The 23,483-nt window shown below is 41.0% G+C and overlaps 1 protein-coding gene across 3 annotated transcripts in view; it reads right to left on the bottom strand.

Annotated features, from left to right (window-relative positions):
* Positions 1 to 23,483, bottom strand: part of tmem94 (transmembrane protein 94) — a 41,291-nt gene continuing 17,808 nt past the window's right edge. For 2 of the 3 annotated variants that reach the window (XM_062442226.1, XM_062442228.1), the window contains 26 exons: positions 23,299 to 23,401; positions 23,095 to 23,181; positions 22,769 to 22,885; positions 20,872 to 20,928; positions 20,422 to 20,451; positions 17,914 to 18,018; positions 17,181 to 17,354; positions 15,519 to 15,740; positions 15,131 to 15,443; positions 13,532 to 13,705; positions 13,327 to 13,429; positions 13,026 to 13,234; positions 12,756 to 12,937; positions 11,762 to 11,894; positions 11,556 to 11,671; positions 10,516 to 10,615; positions 10,282 to 10,390; positions 9,955 to 10,144; positions 9,669 to 9,746; positions 9,032 to 9,117; positions 8,758 to 8,839; positions 7,553 to 7,716; positions 7,225 to 7,319; positions 7,012 to 7,105; positions 5,023 to 5,193; positions 1 to 1,170 (listed from right to left, as the gene is read on the bottom strand). In XM_062442226.1, coding sequence (XP_062298210.1) covers positions 1,098 to 1,170; positions 5,023 to 5,193; positions 7,012 to 7,105; positions 7,225 to 7,319; positions 7,553 to 7,716; positions 8,758 to 8,839; positions 9,032 to 9,117; positions 9,669 to 9,746; positions 9,955 to 10,144; positions 10,282 to 10,390; positions 10,516 to 10,615; positions 11,556 to 11,671; positions 11,762 to 11,894; positions 12,756 to 12,937; positions 13,026 to 13,234; positions 13,327 to 13,429; positions 13,532 to 13,705; positions 15,131 to 15,443; positions 15,519 to 15,740; positions 17,181 to 17,354; positions 17,914 to 18,018; positions 20,422 to 20,451; positions 20,872 to 20,928; positions 22,769 to 22,885; positions 23,095 to 23,181; positions 23,299 to 23,401 — 3,367 coding nt within the window. In that variant the 3' untranslated portion in view covers positions 1 to 1,097. The remainder of the gene's footprint in view (positions 1,171 to 5,022; positions 5,194 to 7,011; positions 7,106 to 7,224; positions 7,320 to 7,552; positions 7,717 to 8,757; positions 8,840 to 9,031; positions 9,118 to 9,668; positions 9,747 to 9,954; positions 10,145 to 10,281; positions 10,391 to 10,515; positions 10,616 to 11,555; positions 11,672 to 11,761; positions 11,895 to 12,755; positions 12,938 to 13,025; positions 13,235 to 13,326; positions 13,430 to 13,531; positions 13,706 to 15,130; positions 15,444 to 15,518; positions 15,741 to 17,180; positions 17,355 to 17,913; positions 18,019 to 20,421; positions 20,452 to 20,871; positions 20,929 to 22,768; positions 22,886 to 23,094; positions 23,182 to 23,298; positions 23,402 to 23,483) is intronic. The other variant, XM_062442227.1, reaches the window with a different exon arrangement.

Raw genomic sequence — 23,483 nt, 5'->3', positions numbered from 1 at the left:
AGAGAGAGAGAGAGAGAGAGAGAAGGAAGGCAACTGAATGATATGAAGCACCTTTCAGAAGACTCCAGTAGGTTTAATTACCAGAGGTGAACATCCTTTTATTATATACATGTATACTTTTAGACCCTACTGTGTGTATGTATATATATATATATATCATCAAATCTGCCACTTACAGTAGGAAGGGACTTGCTAAAATATATATATATCAAATCTGCCACTTACAGTAGGAAGGGACTTGCTAAAATCACTGCACAGCTGCGTGGGTTCTAAGCAGCATGCTGCCACATTCAGTTAGATGCACAGTACAAGTCAAAAGTTTGGACACACTTTCTCTTTTAAGTGAATGGAAAAGTTCTATATATATTTAAATGTAAATATGTGTGTAGAAAAGGTCTGATCCGATTGAATCCCTAATCCAGCAGGTCTGACCTCGGCTTAGCTCAGGAATTGAGTAAGAATATTGTGTTAAAATAGGATCAAATAATAGAGAACCTTTGTAGCTCAGAGGCTGAATCACATTATTTCAGAGGTAGTGTTACAACCCGACTCTGGAAGGAGACACACTGATGTTAATGTGAAACTGGCTGAAAGTCTGGAGCGCGTCTCACTGGATGATGCTTCCTGTAGATGAGAGCGGACCGTGCAGAATGAGTCTTTAAGAAAAGAGGTGGAGGACAGGAAGTGAGAAGTGAGGAAGCGTAAACCTCTTCAGAAACATTCCTCATGCCTTTTTAAAAACTAACTAAAAACCCCAGACAATAAATAGTTGCCTTTTTTTGGCTCTTTTCTTCTTCAAAAAAAAGGAAAATGAATGCTTTGGAGTTTTTCCTTTTTTTCCCTGCTCGAGAGAATCCGCTGTTTCAAAGATAACACACTCCGGTTAGCTTTGATATTTGTAATAAAGCCCCCCCCCACACCCACTCCCACTAGCCCCCTGTTGTGACGTTTGGTTGACACTTGCTCCTGCTGATGGTTGCAGTGTTAATGGAGGGGACTGCAGTGTTCCCTGCTTTCCACAACTGACTGACTTGACTGACTGGTTCCCAGTGTTGCCACGTCAACCGATGTCCAACTTCCAGCTGTGAGGGAAGGTCTCAGAAAGGAGAGTTCATTCCCAGCTTTGTTTCAAACTGCAGCTTCTGCCTCTTCTGGTAGCGAACTCGCACCCTGAAATACACAAAGGGGACAAATCAGAGCTCATGATCAACACACAGGACATGTAACAGTGGAGAGACCTAACATGCAGAGATGCAGCAATATTCTCTAAAATGTTCTCTTACATTTGTGTTAAAAGAAAAAAAAAGAGAAGTTAACTCCAGATGTGCCACATGTCCTTAACCACCCAAATATGGTCTGGTTCAGCTGTGCTGAATAATTGAATTGAATGGACACATTGAATAATGAATCCCAGTTCATGGCTGAAAGTGACTCTACCCAACCCTATCTATGTGTTCATGATCATGCCTCCTGTCACTTACACAGTGAGTCTCTGTTAATATTCTGTACTGATTTGATTCAGACACAAAGAGCAACAACGCTCACAGCTAAAAGTTGTGATATGAAGGAAGCAGAGTGTGCATCAGTTTAAACACTGATTTTGCCGTCATAGTTTGGATTAATCACCATCGTCACCCTAAGACAGTCTACACAGGTGATGTAGTGAAAGCTGTTTCATCTCCCTGTCCAAACATGAGGCGTTCAGGCACAGTATGGAGTGTAGGTCGCCTGTGTTTTGCCAACTGAAGCTTGGAATTAAAAAAAAACATGCTTCAGGTCAGTTTTCTGCATTAAACATGAGAGTAATGACGTTTGAGAGATGAAAAACATGGTTGAAATGACGAGACATATTTAGACTCATTTCATTCATATCATTCCAGTCATTTTACACACTAATGTGATACAGCAAGAATCTCATCAACCAACACTCATTTTATTCTTTGTGCCAAAAAGATGATAAGTCAATGAATTTAAGAAGGTGGAGCGAGACTTTGATTGAATAAGTCACTCTGTGCTTATTTAGGTCTGATAAAATAAGACTGCTTCATGACTGGAACTTAAAAGTGACATGGAGTATTCATATGACTGATATTATGTGCACTTCTGAAAGTGGCTGAAGATCCAATGTGCTACATGTTTCACTGTGATCACTCAATAATCCTCAATAATCCCACAGTGATTCCAGCTGCAAATCTAAATCTGTGACATCTGCTTTTAATAATAATACATTTTATTTGTAAAGCACTTTTCATAAAGTAATCTCAAAGTGCTACAGAAACCAAAAAACAAAATAAACAAAAGACTAAGAGAAAAATCAGACACGATTAAAATCAGCAGAAGAAAGAATAGCTATAAGAGGAGAAGAAAGTGCAGAAAGAGAATAAAAACATCTAGGAACGACCTGGGAAAGCCTGTCTGAACAAAAAAGTTTTAAGCCCTTTTTTAAAGGCATCGACAGACTGGGGTTGTCGTAGGTGTTCAGGGAGGGAGTTCCAGATGTGGGGGGCAGTGGAGCAGAAGGCTCGGTCTCCCATGGTGCGGAGTCGTGTGCGGGGCTGATGGAGGAGGTTGGTGCTTTGGGACCGGAGGTTACGGGTGGATGAGTGAGGGGTAAGGAGGTCTTTGAGGTATTGCGGGGCGTTGCTGTAGATGCAAAGGTGGGTGAAGAGGGCGATTTTGTATTGGATTCTTGAGGTTATGGGAAGCCAGTGTAGGTTCTGAAGAATGGGGGTGATGTGGTCGTATTTACGGGTTTTCATCAGAGTTCGGGCAGCACAGTTCTGAATGAATTGAAGTTTCTGAAGGTGTTTGTTGGGTATACCGATGAGCAGGCTGTTACAGTAATCAAGCCTGGAGGAGATCAGGGCGTGGACGAGTTTTTCAGCATCAGAGAAGGTGAGGAATGGGCGGAGTTTAGAAATGTTCTTGATATGGAAAAAGCAGGTTTTGTACAGATGTTTGATGTGGTTTAAAAAGGTAAGTTGTGGGTCCAGCTTCACACCGAGGTTGGTAACTGAGGTAAAGAGGGGGATGTCTTGACCAGAGAAGGAGATGGTGGTTATGGGTGATGACTGGACCTGATGAGGGGTACCAATTTGTATGGCTTCGGTTTTGGAGCTGTTCAGCAGGAGGAAGTTGTGACTCATCCACGCCCTGATCTCCTCCAGGCAGTTGGAGAGGGCTAGAGTAGGTGATGATGAGTGGACCGGGGTTGAACGTAGGTTGGGGTCAGTTCGGAGGTACAACTGAGTGTCATCGGCGTAGCAGTGAAAAGAGATGCCGTGCCGGCTGATGACACGACCCAGTGGCAGCATGTACAGAATAAAGAGGAGGGGTCCTAGGACAGATCCTTGGGGGACACCGCATGTAACAGGGGCTGTTTGGGACCTGGCAGAGCCCAGGCTGATGTACTCTGTCCTGTTGGCGAGGTAAGAGGTGAACCAGTCCAGTGTGGAATGATGGAGACCAATGTCGGTGTGGAGGCGGCTTAGGAGGATATGGTGGTCGACAGTGTCAAAAGCCGCTGAAAGGTCCAGAAGGATGAGCAGGGAGGGGGATCCAGAATCGGCAGAGATGAGAAGGTCGTTGGTAACTCTCAACAATGCTGTCTCTGTACTATGGGCAGTGCGGAAACCAGATTGGAATATTTCAAACAGTGAGTGGAGTTGTAGATGTTCCTGTAGCTGTGCGGCAACAGCTTTTTCAAGCACTTTAGACAGGAATGGAAGATGGGAAATGGGCCGGTAGTTTGAGAGACATTCTGGGTCGAGGTTGGGTTTCTTCAGGAGAGGCTTGATAACGGCAGTTTTGAGTGAGGGCGGGACATGGCCGGAGTTTAACGAGTGGTTTATTATTTGTGTGATAAGAGGGCTTATGACAGACAGGTTTGATTTGATGAGTGTTGTAGGGATGGGGTCCAGGGGGGAGGTGGAGGGCTTCATCTTTTTGATGAAACCCTCAACTTCAGTCTGTGTGACTGTAGCAAAGGTGCTGAAAAGTGCAGGTTGAGGGCAGGCAGATGGCAGAAATGGAGCTGGGGAGCCTGAGAGCTGGGACCGGATGGAATTTATCTTGTCTTTGAAAAATGCAAGAAACCTGTTGCAGTGTTCTACTGTGGGTTCTGTATGGGTTTGGTTTTTGGGATTAAGGAGATAGTTTATGGTGGAAAACAGCTGTTTTGAATTTCCTGGACTGTTATTGATGATGTTGGAGTAGTAGATGGACCGGGCTTCTTTAAGGGCTGCTGCATAGGCCTTCTGGTGGTTTTTGTAGGCCAGCTTGTGTACCACCAGGCCAGATGATTTGACACGCCTCTCAATGGCACGGCCAGCAGCCTTCATCTTGCGCAGTTCTTTCGTGAACCAGGGGGCAGTGCGGGAGAAAGACACAGTTCTTGTTTTGAGAGGGGCATGTATATCCAGGAGGCAGCGAAGAGAATGGTTGTAGTGATCGACCGATTTGTTGACTGATGGAAGGTTGACTGAGGCCAGCAGTTGGAGGTCAGAGTGCAAGATGGCAGGGTTGATGTTTTTTATGTTGCGAAAATGAATATCGCGTTTAGGCTGGGGGAGGAGAGATGGGCAGGAAATGTCCATGGAAATGATGCTGTGATCAGAGACGCCCAGGTCATATACTGACAGATCTTTGATGGAAGGAGAGTCTGTGATGACCAGGTCTAAAGTGCGCCCTCTGGTGTGTGTAGGTGCATCAACGTGCTGTGTGAGGTTGAGACAGTCCAGTACATGAAGGAAATCAGCTGCCAGGGGGGAGGAGGGATTATCAATGTGAATGTTCATATCACCAAGTATGATGTTATTGGAGGATAGAGAGCAGAGCGAGGTGAGAAGGTCGTGAATCTCTGTGATGAAGGATGGGTGTGGTTTGGGCGGCCGGTAGATCAGTACAGCATTGATCTTGGAAGGGGGTTTTGATTTTACTTTCTCTGTCGCTCCTTACAGCTTCCAAACGTTAAAATAATAATCATCACGTCCATCACTAAGCTGTGAAAGCGGGTGTTCGTACCGTATCTCGTGCAGCTTCACCACCTCGTTGACCACCACCACCAGCAGCGGGGACAGAGAGGCCAGCAGCCAGGCCAGCAGCGGTATGTCAGCCAGGTCAAAGGTCAGCAGGCTGCCCTGATCACGCCACAGCTGGTAATCCACCGTGGCCTGAACCACCTGGCTCAGCAGACTGGAGGAGAGGAGAGGAGAGGAGGGGAGGAGAGGAGAGGAGGGTCAGTTACTCTATGTTGTGATTTTAAAGTAATAAAAAGCTTAGCAGGTTCAGTTACTGAGTGACTTTCAAAGTTCAAAGATCAGTCTAAAATAAGTCTGAGGTCACATTTTAGCACACTCTATTTCACAGTGTGAATGAATTCTCTGTCTCTGGTTTGTAGGATGAACTCTACATTACTGACAGTTATTTTCATTATTGAAGAATCTGCTGATTATTATGTTGATTTTTCAATTAATCAATTATCAACTTCTTTATGAGATGTATAGTGTCAGCGGACATCTTCATCTTCAGTATGTCTTGTGTCAGTTTACTGTATCTATAACAACGAGGAGAACAAGAGAATATGAGGCTTTTTTTAAAAACTATTTCTGCTTTAAAAAATGACTGAAATGATTCATTTATTATCAAAATAGTTGAAAATAATTCTCTTGACTTAATGAATTGAGCTCTACATTACATATAAAGACCTCTTCACTTTCAAATTGTATGTTGCAGCTTTATGCTCAAATTGTTTCATTGTATTTTTGTAATAACCCACAATGACAAGACAAACTGAATATTAGATATGTTTAGAAATGAATTAAAAAGTAAGAACAGAAATATCACACTGACTTCAGTGTTCAGACCCTTTGGTATGATAGTAGTGATTTCTACATCATTTACTAGAGTCCACCTGTGCTAAATGAAACTGATTGGACATGATTTGGAAAGACACACACTTTATATTAACATAAACAGTCTCACAGCTGACATTTAAAATCAGAGCAAAAACCAAGCTATGAGTTGGAAGGAGCTGCCTGCAGAACTCAGAGAGGACTGTGTTGAGACAAAAACATTTCTGCTGCACTGAAGGTTCTCAGCAGCACAGAGGCATCCATAATTCTTAAATAGAGGAAGTTTGCAACAACCAGGACTCTTCCTAGAGCATGACGCCTGACCTTGGCAAGAGAGACTGACCAAGAACTCAATGAACCAAGAACCAATGGTCACTCTGGCTGAGCTCCAGAAACTTGTGTGGAGAAACTTCCAGAAGGAGCATCATCACTGCTCTGATGTGGGCTTTATGTGATTTGATTTTTATATTTTTTGTTTTTCCTTAATTAATACATTTACAAAGAATAGATCCTGTTTTAACTGTGTCATTATGGGGTACTGAGTGCAGATTGATTGGGGGGGGGGGGGATTTATTTAAACACTTCAGGCTGCAACATACCATAAATGTGAAAAGGTCAAGGAGTCTGTGTCTCAGTCTCACATTGAGGAGTTTCAGACAGATAAAGCAGCAGTTGTATGTTATGAGAGGATTTTACAGCTCTGGGAAGTTTATGAAGGTTATATAAGATCATTTAAACCTCCATCTCAACTAGCACAAGCTAAACAGCAGAACTACATGTAACTAACTTATCCAGGAATGTGTGCTTGTACGTATTTGATTGGCCAATGCAGTGTGTTCTGGCAAATGTTGAGCTTTTATGCTTTTTTTCCCCAGAATGATGCAGCTTTTTTTTTCTTGCTTTTTTTGTGTGGGAGCGCTCTGTTTGTCTCACTGTAATGAATGAGTAGTCTGAATTTCTCTGCAGTAATAATATGAGTCTGTACACAGCTTTAGACGGAGTGATTAAGAGATTTACAGCACAGAGCAGTCTGAGAAGTGCTGGACTTTAAAGCTGCTCAGTAAAAATCAGCGAATAAAATCACAGTGAGAAAAACACGTGGAGCAAAAACGTCCCTGTTATTGAACCTAGCGTGACTTCCATCAAGGTGAGTACTTACACCACAGGTACAGTGAGACACCACCAGGTGTTGCTGAATGGACTCTTCCTCCACAGAGGCTGAGAGCGGTGGACGTAGCTGAGAGAGATCACCACTGACAAACACAGAGAAGACCTCAATTATTACAACTAGAAATATATGTCACATTGCAGTTTACATCCATATCTGTTTATTTAATATGTGTAGTGAAGATTAGTGAATGAGTGTTCCTACCTGTGTGTAAGACGAGGAACCCTGCCATGACTTTCTGAGTCAGTAGCAGGCCGTTTGACAGCTCGCTGAACCAATGAGGAGCTTCGTCTGAAGAGCTGCAGGAATATATATATAACACATTCATTATATGTGTGTGTTATTTCTATCACACTCTGAATAAATATCATCCTACTTTTATTATGACACCTTGTAATCACCATCAGCTAATGAGTCTATGGTTGGGGAAAGACTACATTTCCCACAACCCCCTGTTTAAATGCTTAATAAGTGTAGTTTAACACTGTGTTAGGAAGCTGTGTGAGGGTGAGCATGACAGAGTTGCTCCTACCTGGTAGTGAGTATATGAAGGCAGGTGACAGTGCTGTTGTCAGATAAGGTGAGGTTGTTGCTTCTGAGGCAGATCTCCTGAAGGGTGAAGCCGAACGCCAACAGGTAGGCGCACACCGTCAGGCTGAACTTCAACAGGAAACAGCCCAGGAAGTAGTTCTGAGTCTGGCAGAGGACACGACACGACACGAGAGAGTCAGAATAAACTGCTTTCTTTTCATGAGGAACTTCTTATCTGTTCATTTTGTATGTAATAATGATAATAAACTTTATTTATAGAGCACCTTTCATACATGGGATGGAGCTCAAAGTGCTTTACAGAGAAAAATAAAAATAAAATACAATAAAACAAACAGCAAATAATAAAAAATAAAATAATAATAATACAATTAGATAATTTGTAAAAAATTAGACACTAATTAAAAACCAGATCAAATATGTTTTCAGCTGTGGTTTAAACATGTTCACAGAGCTCACTTCTCTTACAGCTTTATGTAGAGTATTAAATTAATATCATGTGCAACTGTAAGAAAGCTGTTTATGAAATATAAAATTACATAACTAAAAAAAGTTACATATCAGAATGTATTCAGTGTTTTTTCTTAATAAATGTCTTGGGGGCATTTACGCTTTTATTATGGTGACAGTAGAGAGAATCAACAGGAAGTTGAATTTATTCCTGTCTTACTATTTATTTTCCTATTTATTGTTCTGCACTGTTTTTTGTCCTGCAATGTATTTTCAGGGTTAGGTTATTTAGTTTTTTTGACGTATGGAAGTGAATAAGAAATGACAAATAAATAAATAAATACAGAACATAAATAAAAGATATAGGAAGTGAAGGGGAATTGAAACTGGGATGTTGTGGTTTTATGGCATGTGTCTTCCCCAGTAGACTGCCGGGGTGCGCTGACATGTATTTCATATGAAAACACATAAAAATACAAGAAGAAGATGAAGAGCGCAGATATGGGGATTTCCTGTCCTTCATGAAAAGCCAGTGGTGGACGTGCAGCAAGAACAACGTGCACACAGGACATTTCTTTTTGTTTTTTTTGCTATTAATAGTTACCATGATTATGAAGAAACATTTCTTCTAGAATGACTCCAGTTGGTCGGAAGGATCTTCTCTCACTCACTGTACATCATCATGCACAGCTTCCACTAACTGAAGCTCATGGAGCAGCAGTAGATGTGAGTTCTTACCTTCCTGGGAATGGCATCCAGGTTCTTCCCTGTGGCGACTGACATGACTGAACTGTCTGGTGGCTTCCCCAAAAGAGACACACTGTCAACACCATATGAAGCAGCTCATTAGTACCACATACTGTTCAACATAGCACACAGTGGTCAGTATTAATAGTTTGTTAGGTTGTGTGTGTGTGTGTGTGTGTGTGTGTGTGTGTGTGTGTGTGTGTGTGTGTGTGTGTGTGTGTGTGTGTGTGTGTGTGTGTGTGTGTGTGTGTGTGTGTGTGTGTACCTCAGCAGTGGGCAGCTGAAGCAGGACAGCCAGAGGATGTCGGTGGTGTTTATGGGAGGAGGGAGCTGAGCTAGACAGGCTAAGAACTGAAAAAAAACACCAGATTTACTTTATTTAGTCAATATCACTTTCTTGCTGTTATCATTCCTCCTGTTCATACTGACCATTAGAAGATTCCTTCATAATGTTTACAATGGTGATAGAGGACTAATTCCACAGTTCTCCTTCTGTGTAAAAATGTATTTAAAAGTTGATCTGAAGCTAATATGAAGCTTCGTCCAAATGAGTCAAATCTTCATCTTCTATGTTTCAACGTTACAGTGTTTTTAGTGCCAAAGTCTATCACTTCATACTAACTCACACTGCTGAAGCTCAATAGAAGCTGATCATCTACTTTGAAATGCTCAAAACAAGGACTGTGGAACTTGTAATAGTCATTATTAACAAGAGGAATGATTGCATGTTCATAAGAGCACCTGACTTTTGTTTCAAGGAGACATGAAAAATTGTGAACTGGTCCTTTAACTACATACAGTTTGCTCTCCTGTTCAGAAAGGTAGCAATGATATACACACAGATAAATAAAATAGATGTATTTTTATAGTCAGTTATCAGTGTGTGTACTGTGCTCTCTCACCTGGATGATGACCAGACTGAGCTGACACTGCAGCAGGAACAGGAAGCACTTGCGGATGCCGTAGGTGGTGTGTCGAGCCTGGAACACAGGGATGCCAATTCAGATAATGAATGTGACACCTCTCTCTGATTGACTCAGTGTCTGTGTGTGTGTGTGTTTGAGTGTGTGTGTGTTTGAGTGTGTGTGTGTGTGTGTGTGTGTGTGTGTGTGTGTGTGTGTGAGAGTGTGTGTGTGTGTGTGTGTGTGTGTGTGTGTGTGTGTGTGTGTGTGTGTGTGTGTGTTGCACCTGCTCTATGAGTTTGACCATGCTGACGCTCTCTCCCTGGTGGAAGGTGACGGAGCAGCCCATACTGTTGAGCTGTCCAGAGAGCCTCAGAGGAGACAGACCCTCCACCTCTCCGTTGAATCCTCCTCCTGTGGCGTAGCCGAACGTCTCCCACGAACACTGAGACGGGTACAGAGGGTCCAGACCGATGCTGTGGAGGAAGAAGAGGAGAGCTTAATCTATCTATTACCTTTTATCTAGCCTTTATAATCACATACAGACTCATGGCTGTTTACACCATAGAGGAACAATAATACTGTAATGGGAGATGTGTGTTTTTCTGTATACCTGACGTCACTCTGTAAGAACAGGCGGCTGTTTCGGAAATTGGCAGCGCTTCCCAGACAGCATGTAACCTCCCTGTTCTCCTGCATGATCTTCATCATCTCACACATCGCTGCAATGTTAAAAGAAACAAAAAAAAAAAGATCCATTTTAATCCTACGACGACCCAGAATCACAGAAACCGTTTGTCTTTTCGCAGCAGTTGTTGAGATTGTAAAACACAAGAAGACGACTCACTGTCAGGGGTGCAGTCTGTGAAAAGTGGCACCAGAAGAGGCACGTTATCTATGTTCTTCAAATGAGGACGAACCTGGTGGATACCACGAGGTAGCTTGGCCTGTGAGAGAGCGGGAACAGTGAAAAAAAGACAGTCAGACAGACAGTTTAGACATATGGAATCCACTTCTTTTCTAACTGAATGGAAAGCCTGTGAACGCCTCAGGACTGTTTAATACAGATAACTAATGTTGATTTCTTGACTGTATGAGTGTACATTAGATGTGTCATTGTTCATATGGTCACTGCTGTGTATACAATACTTATAAAGGGATTGACCTGCCGCTTGACTCAGAGACAGTCCATTACAAGGATTCCATGTGTGAAATGAAACAATGGGATGCAGTAACTTGTAATTTGATGACTTACTATATAATAGACTGCTGTAGTAATGTTTTATCTTTGTGTATTGTGTTTGTTTGTTTTTTTTGGTATGGATGTCAGGATGTAGGTTTTTATAATAATAATAATAATAATAATAATAATTATACATTTTATTCATAAAGCTTTTTACATTTGAAAAACAAAACTTAAAGTGATAACAAACTTTTGGTATTTTCTGATGTCGGTTTATAATATAATTGAAAATTGATCTTAATGAAATATTCAAAAAATGTTAAGTGACAATATTTTAAACTCTTAGACCCAAAACATGCAAAACATACTGTAATACTATTACTGACACTGTAAGTACAATTACAGTCAATATAATTATATCTTGTGTAACCCTGTTCTGGTCTTTTATTCTCATGTTTTTTTATTCAGTTTATTTGATGGGGACAAAGCAAGTTAACATAGTAACACGTTCACATGAAGTAATGATGTTTGCCATTGTCCCTTTTTGGTGTTCTTTAAACAGTTCAAAGGAAGTAACACAGCTGGTTAACAAAGAATAGACTGAGTGTTTGTTGGGGTGAGTGTGAAGCAGATACTGCTATTTTCTCCATTATAGAGGGAGAGCAGAGCAGCAGCATCACTGGTTTTAATAAAGCTATAATCACCCTGTTACAGTCTTCCAGAAAGCTGGGCACATCACTGTCTGTGGGCTGGAAGCTGGCCAGGTCAGAGTGAGCTTCCTCCTCTGGCAGCAGAGGACCTTCTGCTTCATCCCGAGAGTCTGTGTCACATATGAAGACAATCTGTTAGATATGCAGTTCTATAACTCCAAAAACACCAGATGTCACACATGTTAGAGGTAGTAGGGTACCCTGGTTCAGGTCTTCGTGGAGGGAGCCGTGACCGGGGCTGGATGGACCTCCATCACAGGGACTTTCTCCGTTTGGAGTCAGAGAGATGTGACAGTTCCAGCCTGTCTCTAAACCCATCTTCTCTGCAAACACCTGCACACACACACACACACACACACACACACAATTATACACACATTAACAACACAGCATGCACATACTGTATACACTTCTGAATGCTGCTATTACTATTGTCATTAGTCATACTCCTATTATTATCCTTGTTGTTACTGAGCCTCTCTCTCTGGTCAAATGGTTAAATGTAAGTGCCATCATACATACACAGTACTCAGTAAGTACACATAGACAGATGCTTGTATTGAAATTGTGTAATAAATAATAAATAAGAACATTGGACTTTAATGGTGAGAGGTAAATTCCTCCAGTATAATGCTTTTGAAACTTTATATAGATTTTCTACTACAGTAGAAATAATAACTATATTTTATGTACATTTTCTTCATGCACATATTTTTCAATCATTTGTTTGTCTTAACATATATGTGTGCTACAGATGATTTTTTACACCAAACACTGTTAACCAGAAACAACCTACTTTTTTAGTTTAGTGTAATTCTGTCATTAAACTCTAATACACATGTATAAATAAGGCAAATATCATATGTTCTTGTTTTTTCATCTCTATAAGAAATAGTAACAAACCTAAAAATAAAAATAAAATAAATAAATAAATACGTTTCTGACTGAAAAGGTGTAGGCTGAAGCATTTGCTTAAAACATCTAACCTTTTTACATTAGTAATTCAATAGATCCTTATTTACATAAATAGATCCCTATGTGCATAACTGTATGATGGGAAAATACATTTATTGTGCCAACTGGTGGAAAAAACTGCCAGTTATATATAATAGATCAAATACATACTTTCTTGTCATTCAGGCTTAGATCATCTACTATATATGAAATGTTTCTATGAGCTTTGTGTGTGTTCACCTTGCTGCGAAGTTCATCCTCCATAGAAAAATAAACAAAGCGGATGCAGGCGGTGACCAGGGCATCGATGAGCCGCACCGTGTCCAGCCTGGCCTGGAACTGAGACGACACCATGCCCATGAAGATCTGCCCGCTCAGCGCCTGCACGCAGTCCTCACGCTCCACACCCTCCCCTATGCCCTCTGTACACAACGACAGGGAGAGACACACACAAATGAGAAAAGTTGCACTCTTATTTCAACTATCAGCTCCTCTGTGTTTTATTCGTACCGTCTGAGCTCCAGCTGTTCCTGCAGGAGTTGTGTTTGATGGGAGTGGTGGAGGGCAGCTCCAGTCCAGAGAAGACGCAGGGGCCGTGAGACAGCTCCACACACTTCCCGTTCAGCTGGTTGGACAGTGACACCTGCATGGGTTTGTAGGCGAACGCTGAACAGTAACCTGACAGACAGGCACGCTGGTAAAAGTCCAGAACCTTCTTTCTGTAACAACAAAGAATGAAAAGACTTTTTAGAAATGTGTAGATTAGATTTTAGAGATGTAGATTTACAAAAAAGTGGGAGAGATTCTGCACCTGTCTGAGCCTGAGAGGGGATAAATATCAGTTCCATCCCAAAAGTCAGTGCACGCCTCCAGGATGAGGTCGGCCGAGCCGTGAGAAAGCATCTGGACGTTATCTGGAACACAGAGGTCAGAGGTCAGCACAGACAGAGTGAATCAAACAGCTGTGTTATTTATTCAGTAGACTGGTAGAAAAAGATAAGCGGGGGTCGACTCACTGGAGGAGGAGTCTCGTACGAACAGGGAGATGAGGTGGGAGATGGGAGGCTGGCGTTTTGTGAAGTAATGCAGGCGGCGGGACGACAGCTCCTTGGTCTTCTCTCCAGACGGCAGCTGGTACAGAGCCAAGTGGTTCTCCTGTTTAAACAGCTCCCTCGCACCAGGAGTGAACCCTGACACACACACACACACACACACATTAGACACTTAATCTAGCTCTGAAAACTTATCTGTATTCAAACAAAAGTAAAGCACCTGTTTAGTTGAATGTGTACTACATCTATCAGCTTAATAAAAGCCAAAGCAGGAGCTCTGATGGATGGTCTAACAGCTTCTGAAGCCTCATTTTATGGGCTGTGTCATACAGTTCCTGTAACTTTCCAAAACCAACAATCACACTCACAGTGACCAATCAGTATGTATTGGCACCTAATGTATTTGATCCTTTTACTTAATTCAAGTTTAAAATATGTATGTATGTTTTTTTTAATTCATAGCTTATTAAATTCCCAGTGTAATTCATTGTTTCACTGCACTGATGTCATTTTATACAATGAAGTCTATTGTTAAACTGTAATTGTCCATTACATATCTTTGTCATAAGTGTTTGATAGCCACATTTGAGGGATCATTGCAAAAAAATGTGTGTTTATGTATATATTCTGTGCATATAATATCAACAGCCAATATGCTGATATCTAGTATCGGACGGGCCCTAGCTGACGTGTTCCTTTATTCCCACACACACACACACACACACACACACACACACACACACACACACACACACACACACACACACACACACACACACACACACACACACACACACACACACACACACACACACACACACACACACACACACACACACACACACACAGTCCTGCTGCCAGAAATCTTCACCAGAGCCCCAAATGTGGATTAATCAACTGCTGAAAATAGTTGAAAATCTCTATGTCGTCCTGTCTGAGTAACATCTGCTAAAAAGTACAGTGAGCAGCTGTATGAATTTAAAAAAAATATATATATATATATATATATATATATATATATATATTTTTAGGCAGTATGTAAAGATTTGTTGTCATTGAGACAATTATAGAATAACAGCAGCCGTATCCTTTAATATATTCTCATCACTGTGGGTAAATGTAATATATATCTTGTGTTAAAAACTCATTTTAAGAGGAAATCAGAGCAAAGTCCAACTTTCTTTCAGGTGACTTTTATTTGATCTGAAATGATTGTTCTGTTGTTGTTTAGTTGGGTGAACTACAACCTCTGCAGTGACAGCAAAAACTTGTGGCCTTCATCATCAAAATCATGTGGAGTGCAGCTCTCACTCTGACTCATATAAGAGCTTTCTTCTGGGATAAAATGTGCCTTAATCCATAATTCATGCTGGGAGAGATGACAGTCAGATCAGCTTTTCTCTCAGAAGGAAACTCTAAACCCACAGAGCCAAACCTTCTGAATAAGAGCCAACTGATATCTGTGTCCTAACATGAACCTGACAAACCCAACTAAACCCTGCTGTAAGATGGCTGCTCTAAACCTACAAACTATAACTGCTGTGTCCATCGCGCCTCCCTCACCTATGAGCCTGGAGAGCTCGCAGAGCCCCCAGGGGACGCAGACGGGCAGCACGGTGCCGTGGCTCTCCTGCAGCGCCAGGTTAGACAGGTGGTCAGAGAAGCGGCAGAGCTGCTGGGTGACGCTGGCGTTGCAGAGGTTCAGCATGATGTTCAGGCCCAGAGGTTTGAGGGAAGGTAGGTGACACTGCCAGGACAGGTCATCAAACTGGATGCTGGCTGGATTCTGCTGGTCCTGGGACAGGCTCAGCATCTCCAGGTGGTAGTCGCACACAAAGTCGTCGGCCTCCGCATCCGGACAGCCCATCCCAAAGTCCTGGTGACGCAGCATGACATCAAATCCACATTCATAATATTCTCTTACATTCACACCTATTGAGCTCTAGCTCACCTGGGCCTGGTCGTCCTCGCCTCCCTCGGTGTCGTGGCTGAAGCTCACGTTGGACCCCGAGTGGTGTTTGGTGCGTGTGTGCGCTTGCTGGCAGGAGCGCAGGAGCCGGAGCGCGTCGCTGGAGCGAGCCGTGTCATGTGACGTCTCGCTGGGTTCGGGCCCCTCTCCCAGCTGGGCGGAGGACTCTGCTGGTAGACAGAGCAGAGCCTCCACTTCCTGCACCTGTACAGCAGGAGAGGATACATAAACTGAGCGTCATCCCTGAATGTCAATCACATTCTACTGAAACACTGTTTTCAATCTGTAGCACCGGTACTCTCTGAATGAGCGGGAAAAACATGACCCCCTCTTAAACTAGTCAGTCATGTTTTATTAGCTTCTAACTTCATGTCAATGCTTTCCCTTTTATTTCTGTCACAGTACAGCATTGCCCTGCTATTTACTAAAGGAGTCACCTTATAAAGTCATGATTACACTAATGATGAAATCTAGTGCATGCATACCTAATCATGAATAGGTGACATTCATCAGGCTAATATTAGAGAATTTGTTGGATCCAATTTGGAAAAAAGTAAGAAAAAAATTTGAAAAAAATGTCAGACTTTTAGGAGAGGAATAAAATATATTCAGACTTATTGTTCCTAGCTTCATTTTCAGCACACATAGTAATTTGGCCCCAAGTTCATGAATGTAAATAAACAGTAAAAAAAAAAGTGTTATTCAGCCATTTAAAACACTAGCATGTTAATATACTGTGTGACCATTATTACAGCCAGTCTGCTAGTAAGGCTGGAAACTGACTGACAAAACAAATCAAAAACATGTTAAAAATAGTTTTAAAAGAAGCATCAGGTTTGTTAAAATGTACATTTAGTATTTTTGTTGGTTTTATATCATTTAAAATGACATTTGCACCATTGTTTACCAAAAGTAAGACTGAATGCTCCTGAAAATGTCAAATGGTGTAACCACAAACGAATGATAAATATTACATATTTTATCCATCTACAGTGTATTTAAGTGGACTTATACTAATAATTTACATTTAAAAAATGTAAATGGTTCCTGACTGACATGATTCCCCAGATTAAATGTAATATCAGAATTTCATTGATTTTCTCCTTTAATGGCAACAAGAGCGTCAGTTTTAGTAGCTGGAAGTAACAGTAGTAAAGTAGTTTTATCAATAATGATAGTGTACCACAAACATAACATATTATATAATATATATACGTACATCTTCAATGAGATTTTAAAAAGTATATAAAAGGTCAAAGGCTGGATGTTAGAGTAAAGGAAACTGATCTTTAAATGTCAATAAATAAAATGACAGAGTTTCAAACTTGATGACCACAACACAGAATGTTGCAAACCACCAATCTGAAGGTATTTTAACTAGAGCCCGACCAATATATCAGTCAGCTGATATTATCGGCCCATATTGGTCTATGTGTGTGTTGTGTTGCACATTTCACTTTAAAATGCTTTTAGAAATGTTCTTTTTAAACATCAAAAAACTAAACTGTTTACAAAAATAAGTCATGTGACAATACCCTAATCCTCCTACGCATTTAGTCCACTAAATATACCGATCATTAACAGAGTGACGACATAAAGATTTTAGCTCACTAAAGTCATTGACAAACACACACACACACACACCTCATCCCGATCATCATCCATCTCCATTCTACAGTAGGAGTTGACGGACAGGTCGTCTCTCAGATCGTCCTGGCTGTTGTGAGGAGGTTCCACCCGTCCACTGAAGAACAGCACGGTCTCTGGACTGGGGTTGGGCCACGACAGGATGCCCTGTTTATCCACACAACACAGCACCTACACACACACACACACACACACACACACAGGCAGTGAAGAACAGAGAATGGAAAGTTATTATTATTACTATTAGTATACTATTATTACTATTATTATAACTTAAGAGAGTTTAAGTCCAACAGGGGCTGACAGTCACATTTGTTTGAGACCATAAAGGACACATATATGGTTTGCCAAATGGAATGCCATTTTTGGAATGTTAGGATCATTCTTTGATATTATATAGTTTTTTTCAAGCACACTTGTGAAGGTAAAAACCTTACAAAATAACAGCTGGACTGGTTAATTTTCTATAGAAAACCAGTCACAGTAAGTTTTAATAGTATTTCACTCTTTTGAATAACTGATTGTAGAAAAAAACTATCTGTCAGAACCTCAAAATGCAAGAAACTGCAACATTTGATCAGATTCTCTTCACAGAGGAACAACATGCTTATGATTATGCTCGATATAAGCTTAACTTGTAAGGCCTGGAGTTTAGTTTGGAGAAACTATAACAGTTTAAATGACAATATAAAAGAATTCATTAGAACATGTTCAGGCCTGCAGTACTTACAGTGACAGATCCCAGAGTGTGTAAAAGACTGGAGGTGTAGCAGAGTGTCTGAGATTCTCCCTTCAGGACTCCAACCAGGTGTCTCCACACACACCGCAGCATCTCCTGCACACGTCAACACACACACGCACACACACACACGCATACATTCAGTCAGAAAACTGCTTTCTGCTACATACTGGGGTATGGATTGGTCTCAATGCATACAAACCATTTAAATGAAATTCTAAAGTCTATGAGAAATAGAAATAAAGCCAAACAGCTACTGACTGATCATTTCAAAGTAGCTTTCATTAACGAGGAAAAAGCAAACTGAGTAAATGATCCACACCAATTCTAAAATAAATCACCACATCTGCATCAGCTTTCTGATTGGACTAGAAAGAAAGAAAGAAGAGGAGGCAAAGCTTCTATACTACGATGCTAATGGCACAAGGTGAAGCCTAGTGCAAGCTGCAGCGTTTTGTGAGTGATCCAAAACACATCCATGCAGATTTTGACTCTTTAAAGATGGAATCCATGATGACTCAGCAGGTGTGTGGTGGTGGGAGTGGCGGGGGGAGGGGGGCAAACTGCAACAATCACGACTTGCTGAAGGGAAACGTTGGTGAACATTTGTGGTCAGATTCCTCTCCTTGTCTCCTCTCTGTGAGGGGCATCATCCACAGTGAACGTTCTGCACATATGTGATGCTTCAACATGTTAAACCAGATCAATCATCAATGGAAATCATTACACAGCAATACCACACCCTCATTTTAAAGTGGAAATCATTACAAGTGACTTTAAAGATTTAGTCTTTAAGATTTTCATTATTTCAAGTCCCATTTCGATACCATTTGTGGTCATTAAATTGTCTGCAACTGCCACTGTTTATATATTCCGTAAATACCTTTCTATATAGTAGCTGTCGTTATTAGTGGTGGAGTTTACCATCCCCACAAAGTGTTAAAATGATCTACACTCACTCAAAAGTATTCACAGAAAATGATGCATTCATGTGCTTCAATATTACTGTTTATTATTGTATCTCTCTCATTGTAAAGCAGCTGTTACCATTCCCTACACTCCTAAACCATTACAATACAGCTGAATGATGTCATCAAACTACAGCAAACTACAGGATGGCTTTAACTGTGAAGCAGATTATCAGCACATCACATAGAAAGCATCAGACCTGTTGAAGATCTGACTGTTCTATATGATTACATTTTGTGGCTCAGGGTAAGTTTACCCATAATTCTACTATATTTCATTCATACTGTGAAGCAGCCATAGAAACTTTATATGTTAGTGAGGTTAGCACTGACTGCTATTCAACACCAAAAATGAGTCTACAAAACGAGACTTTATTTGGTGCTTTTCATCAGTGGATCATTAGTATTTTTTTCTAAAGTGTGATGGAACTCGTCAACATGTCAATAATGTCACAGAGATTTAGATTATTTCTGAAACAGTGCTTAAACACTCAGGTGGATGCTGATTTTCATTTTAAAACACTTTTAAAATTAGAATATATTGATATGAACATAGTTTCAGTGGTGAAATAAAATGAATTCCACTGAAACTGAAGTATTTTACTTTGTGTTCACAGCATGAGAAGACACTGTGGTTGCTCACAGCATGATGGAAATGATTGACTTTCCTCTTTATTTTAACAGCTCGCAATTTGTTTGATGTACTGTAAACAGATGCACTGCTTCTGTTGTCGTTACCTGTGTGATTTTAGGCAATTCTGAGACCTGCAGTAGTATAAAATGCATTTACTTTGAGCACCAGTAATCACAGGTGTTACAACAAAAACATCTTAAGGATTAATACTTTAAGTTATATTATAAATATTAAAGGCAAGGTGGAAAGTAAAGTGAATGAGGAATCCAGGAGTCCACTGGATATGATTCACAGTCAGAGTGGTGAGCAGAGACTAACTTTTAAATAGGTAGAGACTACATTTATTCAAATCTCACATACTTAAAATTCTAGCATCTCAAATAATAACAATAATAACAATATTATAATAGTATATTAGTTCATCTGCCAAATACAGATTTTAACTGCATTTTTTAACTGTGACCAAGACTAAAATATTTCCATGGTCATTTCCAAAGAGGTAGGACACAAGGAGAGGAACACCTGGATTATCGGTATAAAGCCAGAGTGGGGCTGATTTCCAGTCATGCAGTGCAGGCAGACAAGCAGAGGTGGAAGATCAGGCACAGATTCAAGTGAAAGTCCCTCTCAGGATCACATAGTCCTTATATTTAACACTTGTTAAATCTAGAGCCAGAGACAGATCAGAGACAGATCAGAGACAGATCAGTGGTAATCTACTGATTTCCTTTGGTTCTTCTTTGAGTACTACAGCCCGGCAACAGTGAGGAACAATGATTGGGTTTGGTCAGGAAGATGTGAGAGGTCATGAGAACACAAGTCGTATCCATGAGGTGAGAAATGATCTTAAAAGATAAAAGGAAGCAGTGACGTGTCAGTGATGACTGGAGGACTTACATCCAGAGCTGTCTGGTCAAGATGTGCTGACTGATAATCCGCAGGTGAAGAAGTAGAGTGACCAAAACCAAAGAACAGAAAACATGTTGTGCCAGATGAATAAATAACTGAAAGCAAAGTGATCTTATTAAAGTGGAAAAAAAAGAAGGAAAAAAAAGTGTGAACACACCGATAAAATGAGAGAGGTTGTCTGAATCAAAAGATGGTCCGTGAAGATTTCCAAGAGGGAAGAAACCAAAGATGTGATGTGAGGGTGAGACAGTGACAGCTGTGTACAAGGTGGTGGTAGGAGTGGTGGTGGGGGTTCCACAGAGGGACTTGCAAAAGGGGGGGAGGATAGCGAGCGAGTGAAGACAGGCGGGTTCAGGTGAAGTTGGGAGCCAAGCGAGTGGAGGAGAGTAGGAGGGGGTGGGGGGGGGGGGGGGGTAGCGAGACAGCGAGAGGTTATACCTGGGAGGAAACCACTTCCGTGTAGCTGCTTAGAGTGTCCTCAGAGAACTTAGCAAGCTGGGGCAAGAGAAGAGTCTAGTTAAAACACAGAGGGAGGCCCTCGCTGAGTCTCCTCTGTGCATGTGTGTGTGTGTGTGTGTGTGTGTGTGTGTGTGTGTGTGTGTGTGTGTGTGTACAAGAGGATTAGACTGATACAGGTTTATGAAGGTCTATACTGATCTATTTGAACTGAACGTGCCAAAAGACAACAGTGAAAACATTGTGAAGCAGCATCTGGAATACAAAAACACAAACCTCTACTGAAACTGAAGAGGACAGAAATGAATGTTTACAGTCTCTAAACATTTAGACAGAAACATGTTGTTGCTGTTGTTGTTTTGGCTGTGTAATTCACTCACAGCTTTGGAAAGGAAGGCTGTAGATAAGTGCAGATTAGCACTAACACACTGTAGAAAGTCCAGGCAATGATTGGCCATAGACACTCAGCTGGCTCTTGCTTTAGGGTATCAAGGCTGTAAGTGCTGACTTTACCTTTACTTTGAGGGTATTAACCTTCATATTGGCTGAACAATAAATGAGCTCATTTTGTACAGTCAAAAGTCTTCACTCTGTCCTCCAGCCTGTGACCCAGAAACCGATGGGAAAAATGAAGGATCCAAATATTTGTCCTCCCCTCTCATCATAGTCTTGATTTAACAAAATAAACAGAGAAGACTGTGTGCGTCATGAGTAACTGGAGTCTCCTCTGTGTGATGCTGGAGGGAGCGACAATGTCCCATCCTGGAAATATAATCCACCATCCTTGCTAAAAAGAGATGGGAGCAATGCTGACCACATAAAGAGCAGCATTAGTGATGCTCCGTTAGGTTTGTATTACACTGCAGCTTCACTTGTTTTACACTTATAGACTTCAGTGTGCTCTTCAGCTACTGAAAGGCAAATGAATTAAAGTCAGATGACTGATGTGAGCAGTTAAAAACTTCTGGTTCTGTGGAATGTGATCACTGCTGCTGTCTATCACATAGTTCAGATGCAGCTCATCAGGCCTCAGTGTGGTCTCACTGACTTGTGAATGTTAAATATACATTCAATATTTATCTTCTATTTAGAAAAAGTGAAGTATCATGAAGTCCATGACCGGATTTACCATACAAGCAATCTGGGCAAGTGCCAAGGGGCCCTCGGTTTTGTCAGGCTCTACAGTGATTAGACACAAGGCTTGACTCATTCTGTTAATGTTGATAATTATGGTCAGTGTCAGAAACAGAGTATGTCCAAAACTAAACAGCAGACAGCAGAGTTGTCCAATCAGAATAAAATATGAGTTGTTTTGGGGACATGACCTCCAGTGCCCAGGGGCCCCTGGTGGTTCTAATACAGCCAGTCATTATTAATCACAGCAAAGTCATTATTAAAAAGCTGTGTTTGAGCATTTATTCCTAATTTAATGAGGCATATACAAATAAGAATGAATAGTTGGTTTAACACCTAGCACTATTAGTAAACTATTACTCTGAAGAAAATAATTAATACCTTATTTTAAGTTCAATTATCCATCATGATTTCTTTACCTCCTGTTCATAAGGAAATAAGTTGACAATAAAATAGCAGCTAAGTCTTTACAGAGCTGCTTGTAAATGCAGCTGGTAAACATATGGAGGTCATGTATATGTAATCAGTCACACTGTATAATAACATACCATTGCCTCCTGCTATAGAGCTTTTATTAAAAACCACACCAACATATCAGTCTAACCCTCCAGAGTGAGTGTGTGTGTGTGTGTGTGTGTGTGTGTGTGTGTGTGTGTGTGTGTGTGTGTGTGTGTGTGTGTGTGTGTGTGTGTGTGTGTGTGTGTGTGTGAGCGTGTGTTTGCGTGTGTTTGCGTGTGTTCCTCACCAGGCCAGCTGGTGATGCGCGGCTGAACTCTGCGAGGACCCTGGCTTCTCCGAAGGCGTTCACCAGCACCCACATGACGGGGAAGAGCAGCGGCAAGATGGGCAGAGCACCCATCACCTGCAAGTACAAAGAAACACACACCATTTTTACATGATCATCAATCCTGTATGTTTATTAACAATATATAATGGAACAGTTTGACTGATGAATTGATTATAATTCAAATATAAGCTGCCTGACTATACTCATATATAATAAACATTACTAATATAAACCAGGTTAATAAATGGCAAAACACTGCATTCACTTATTTTGTATGACTTTACCTGAAGTTGAAAGAAATTGTAGCAGGGTGGGGTGAGACTGGGTGCATCACAAAAATATCGGATGGTGTTTACAAGCAGGAACGTCACCTGAACACAGAGATCATAATTATATCATTGAGACAGATGTGGCACATATCACATCTGGATGGTTTATAAGTAGAGAACAAGTGATTCTTCACATGTTACAGAATATTCATTTCTCACCAGCACAATAGGACAGACAACTTTGGTGATGACTGACTGTACTGTAAACCTCTCGTTGTCCAGCACTGTGATTGGTCGAGACCGCGCCATTTCCAAACTGTTCCTGTGGAAAAAAAAGAACACAGAAGATGAAAACATGACATGACATAATACAAAAAAAGTTAAATATCTTCTCTCGATCTCAT

The sequence above is a fragment of the Scomber scombrus genome, chromosome 21 (assembly GCF_963691925.1).
Source record: "Scomber scombrus chromosome 21, fScoSco1.1, whole genome shotgun sequence".
NCBI lineage: Eukaryota > Metazoa > Chordata > Actinopteri > Scombriformes > Scombridae > Scomber > Scomber scombrus.
The sequence above is the reverse complement of the archived record's forward strand: the minus strand, read 5'-3'. Positions and strand labels throughout refer to the sequence as shown.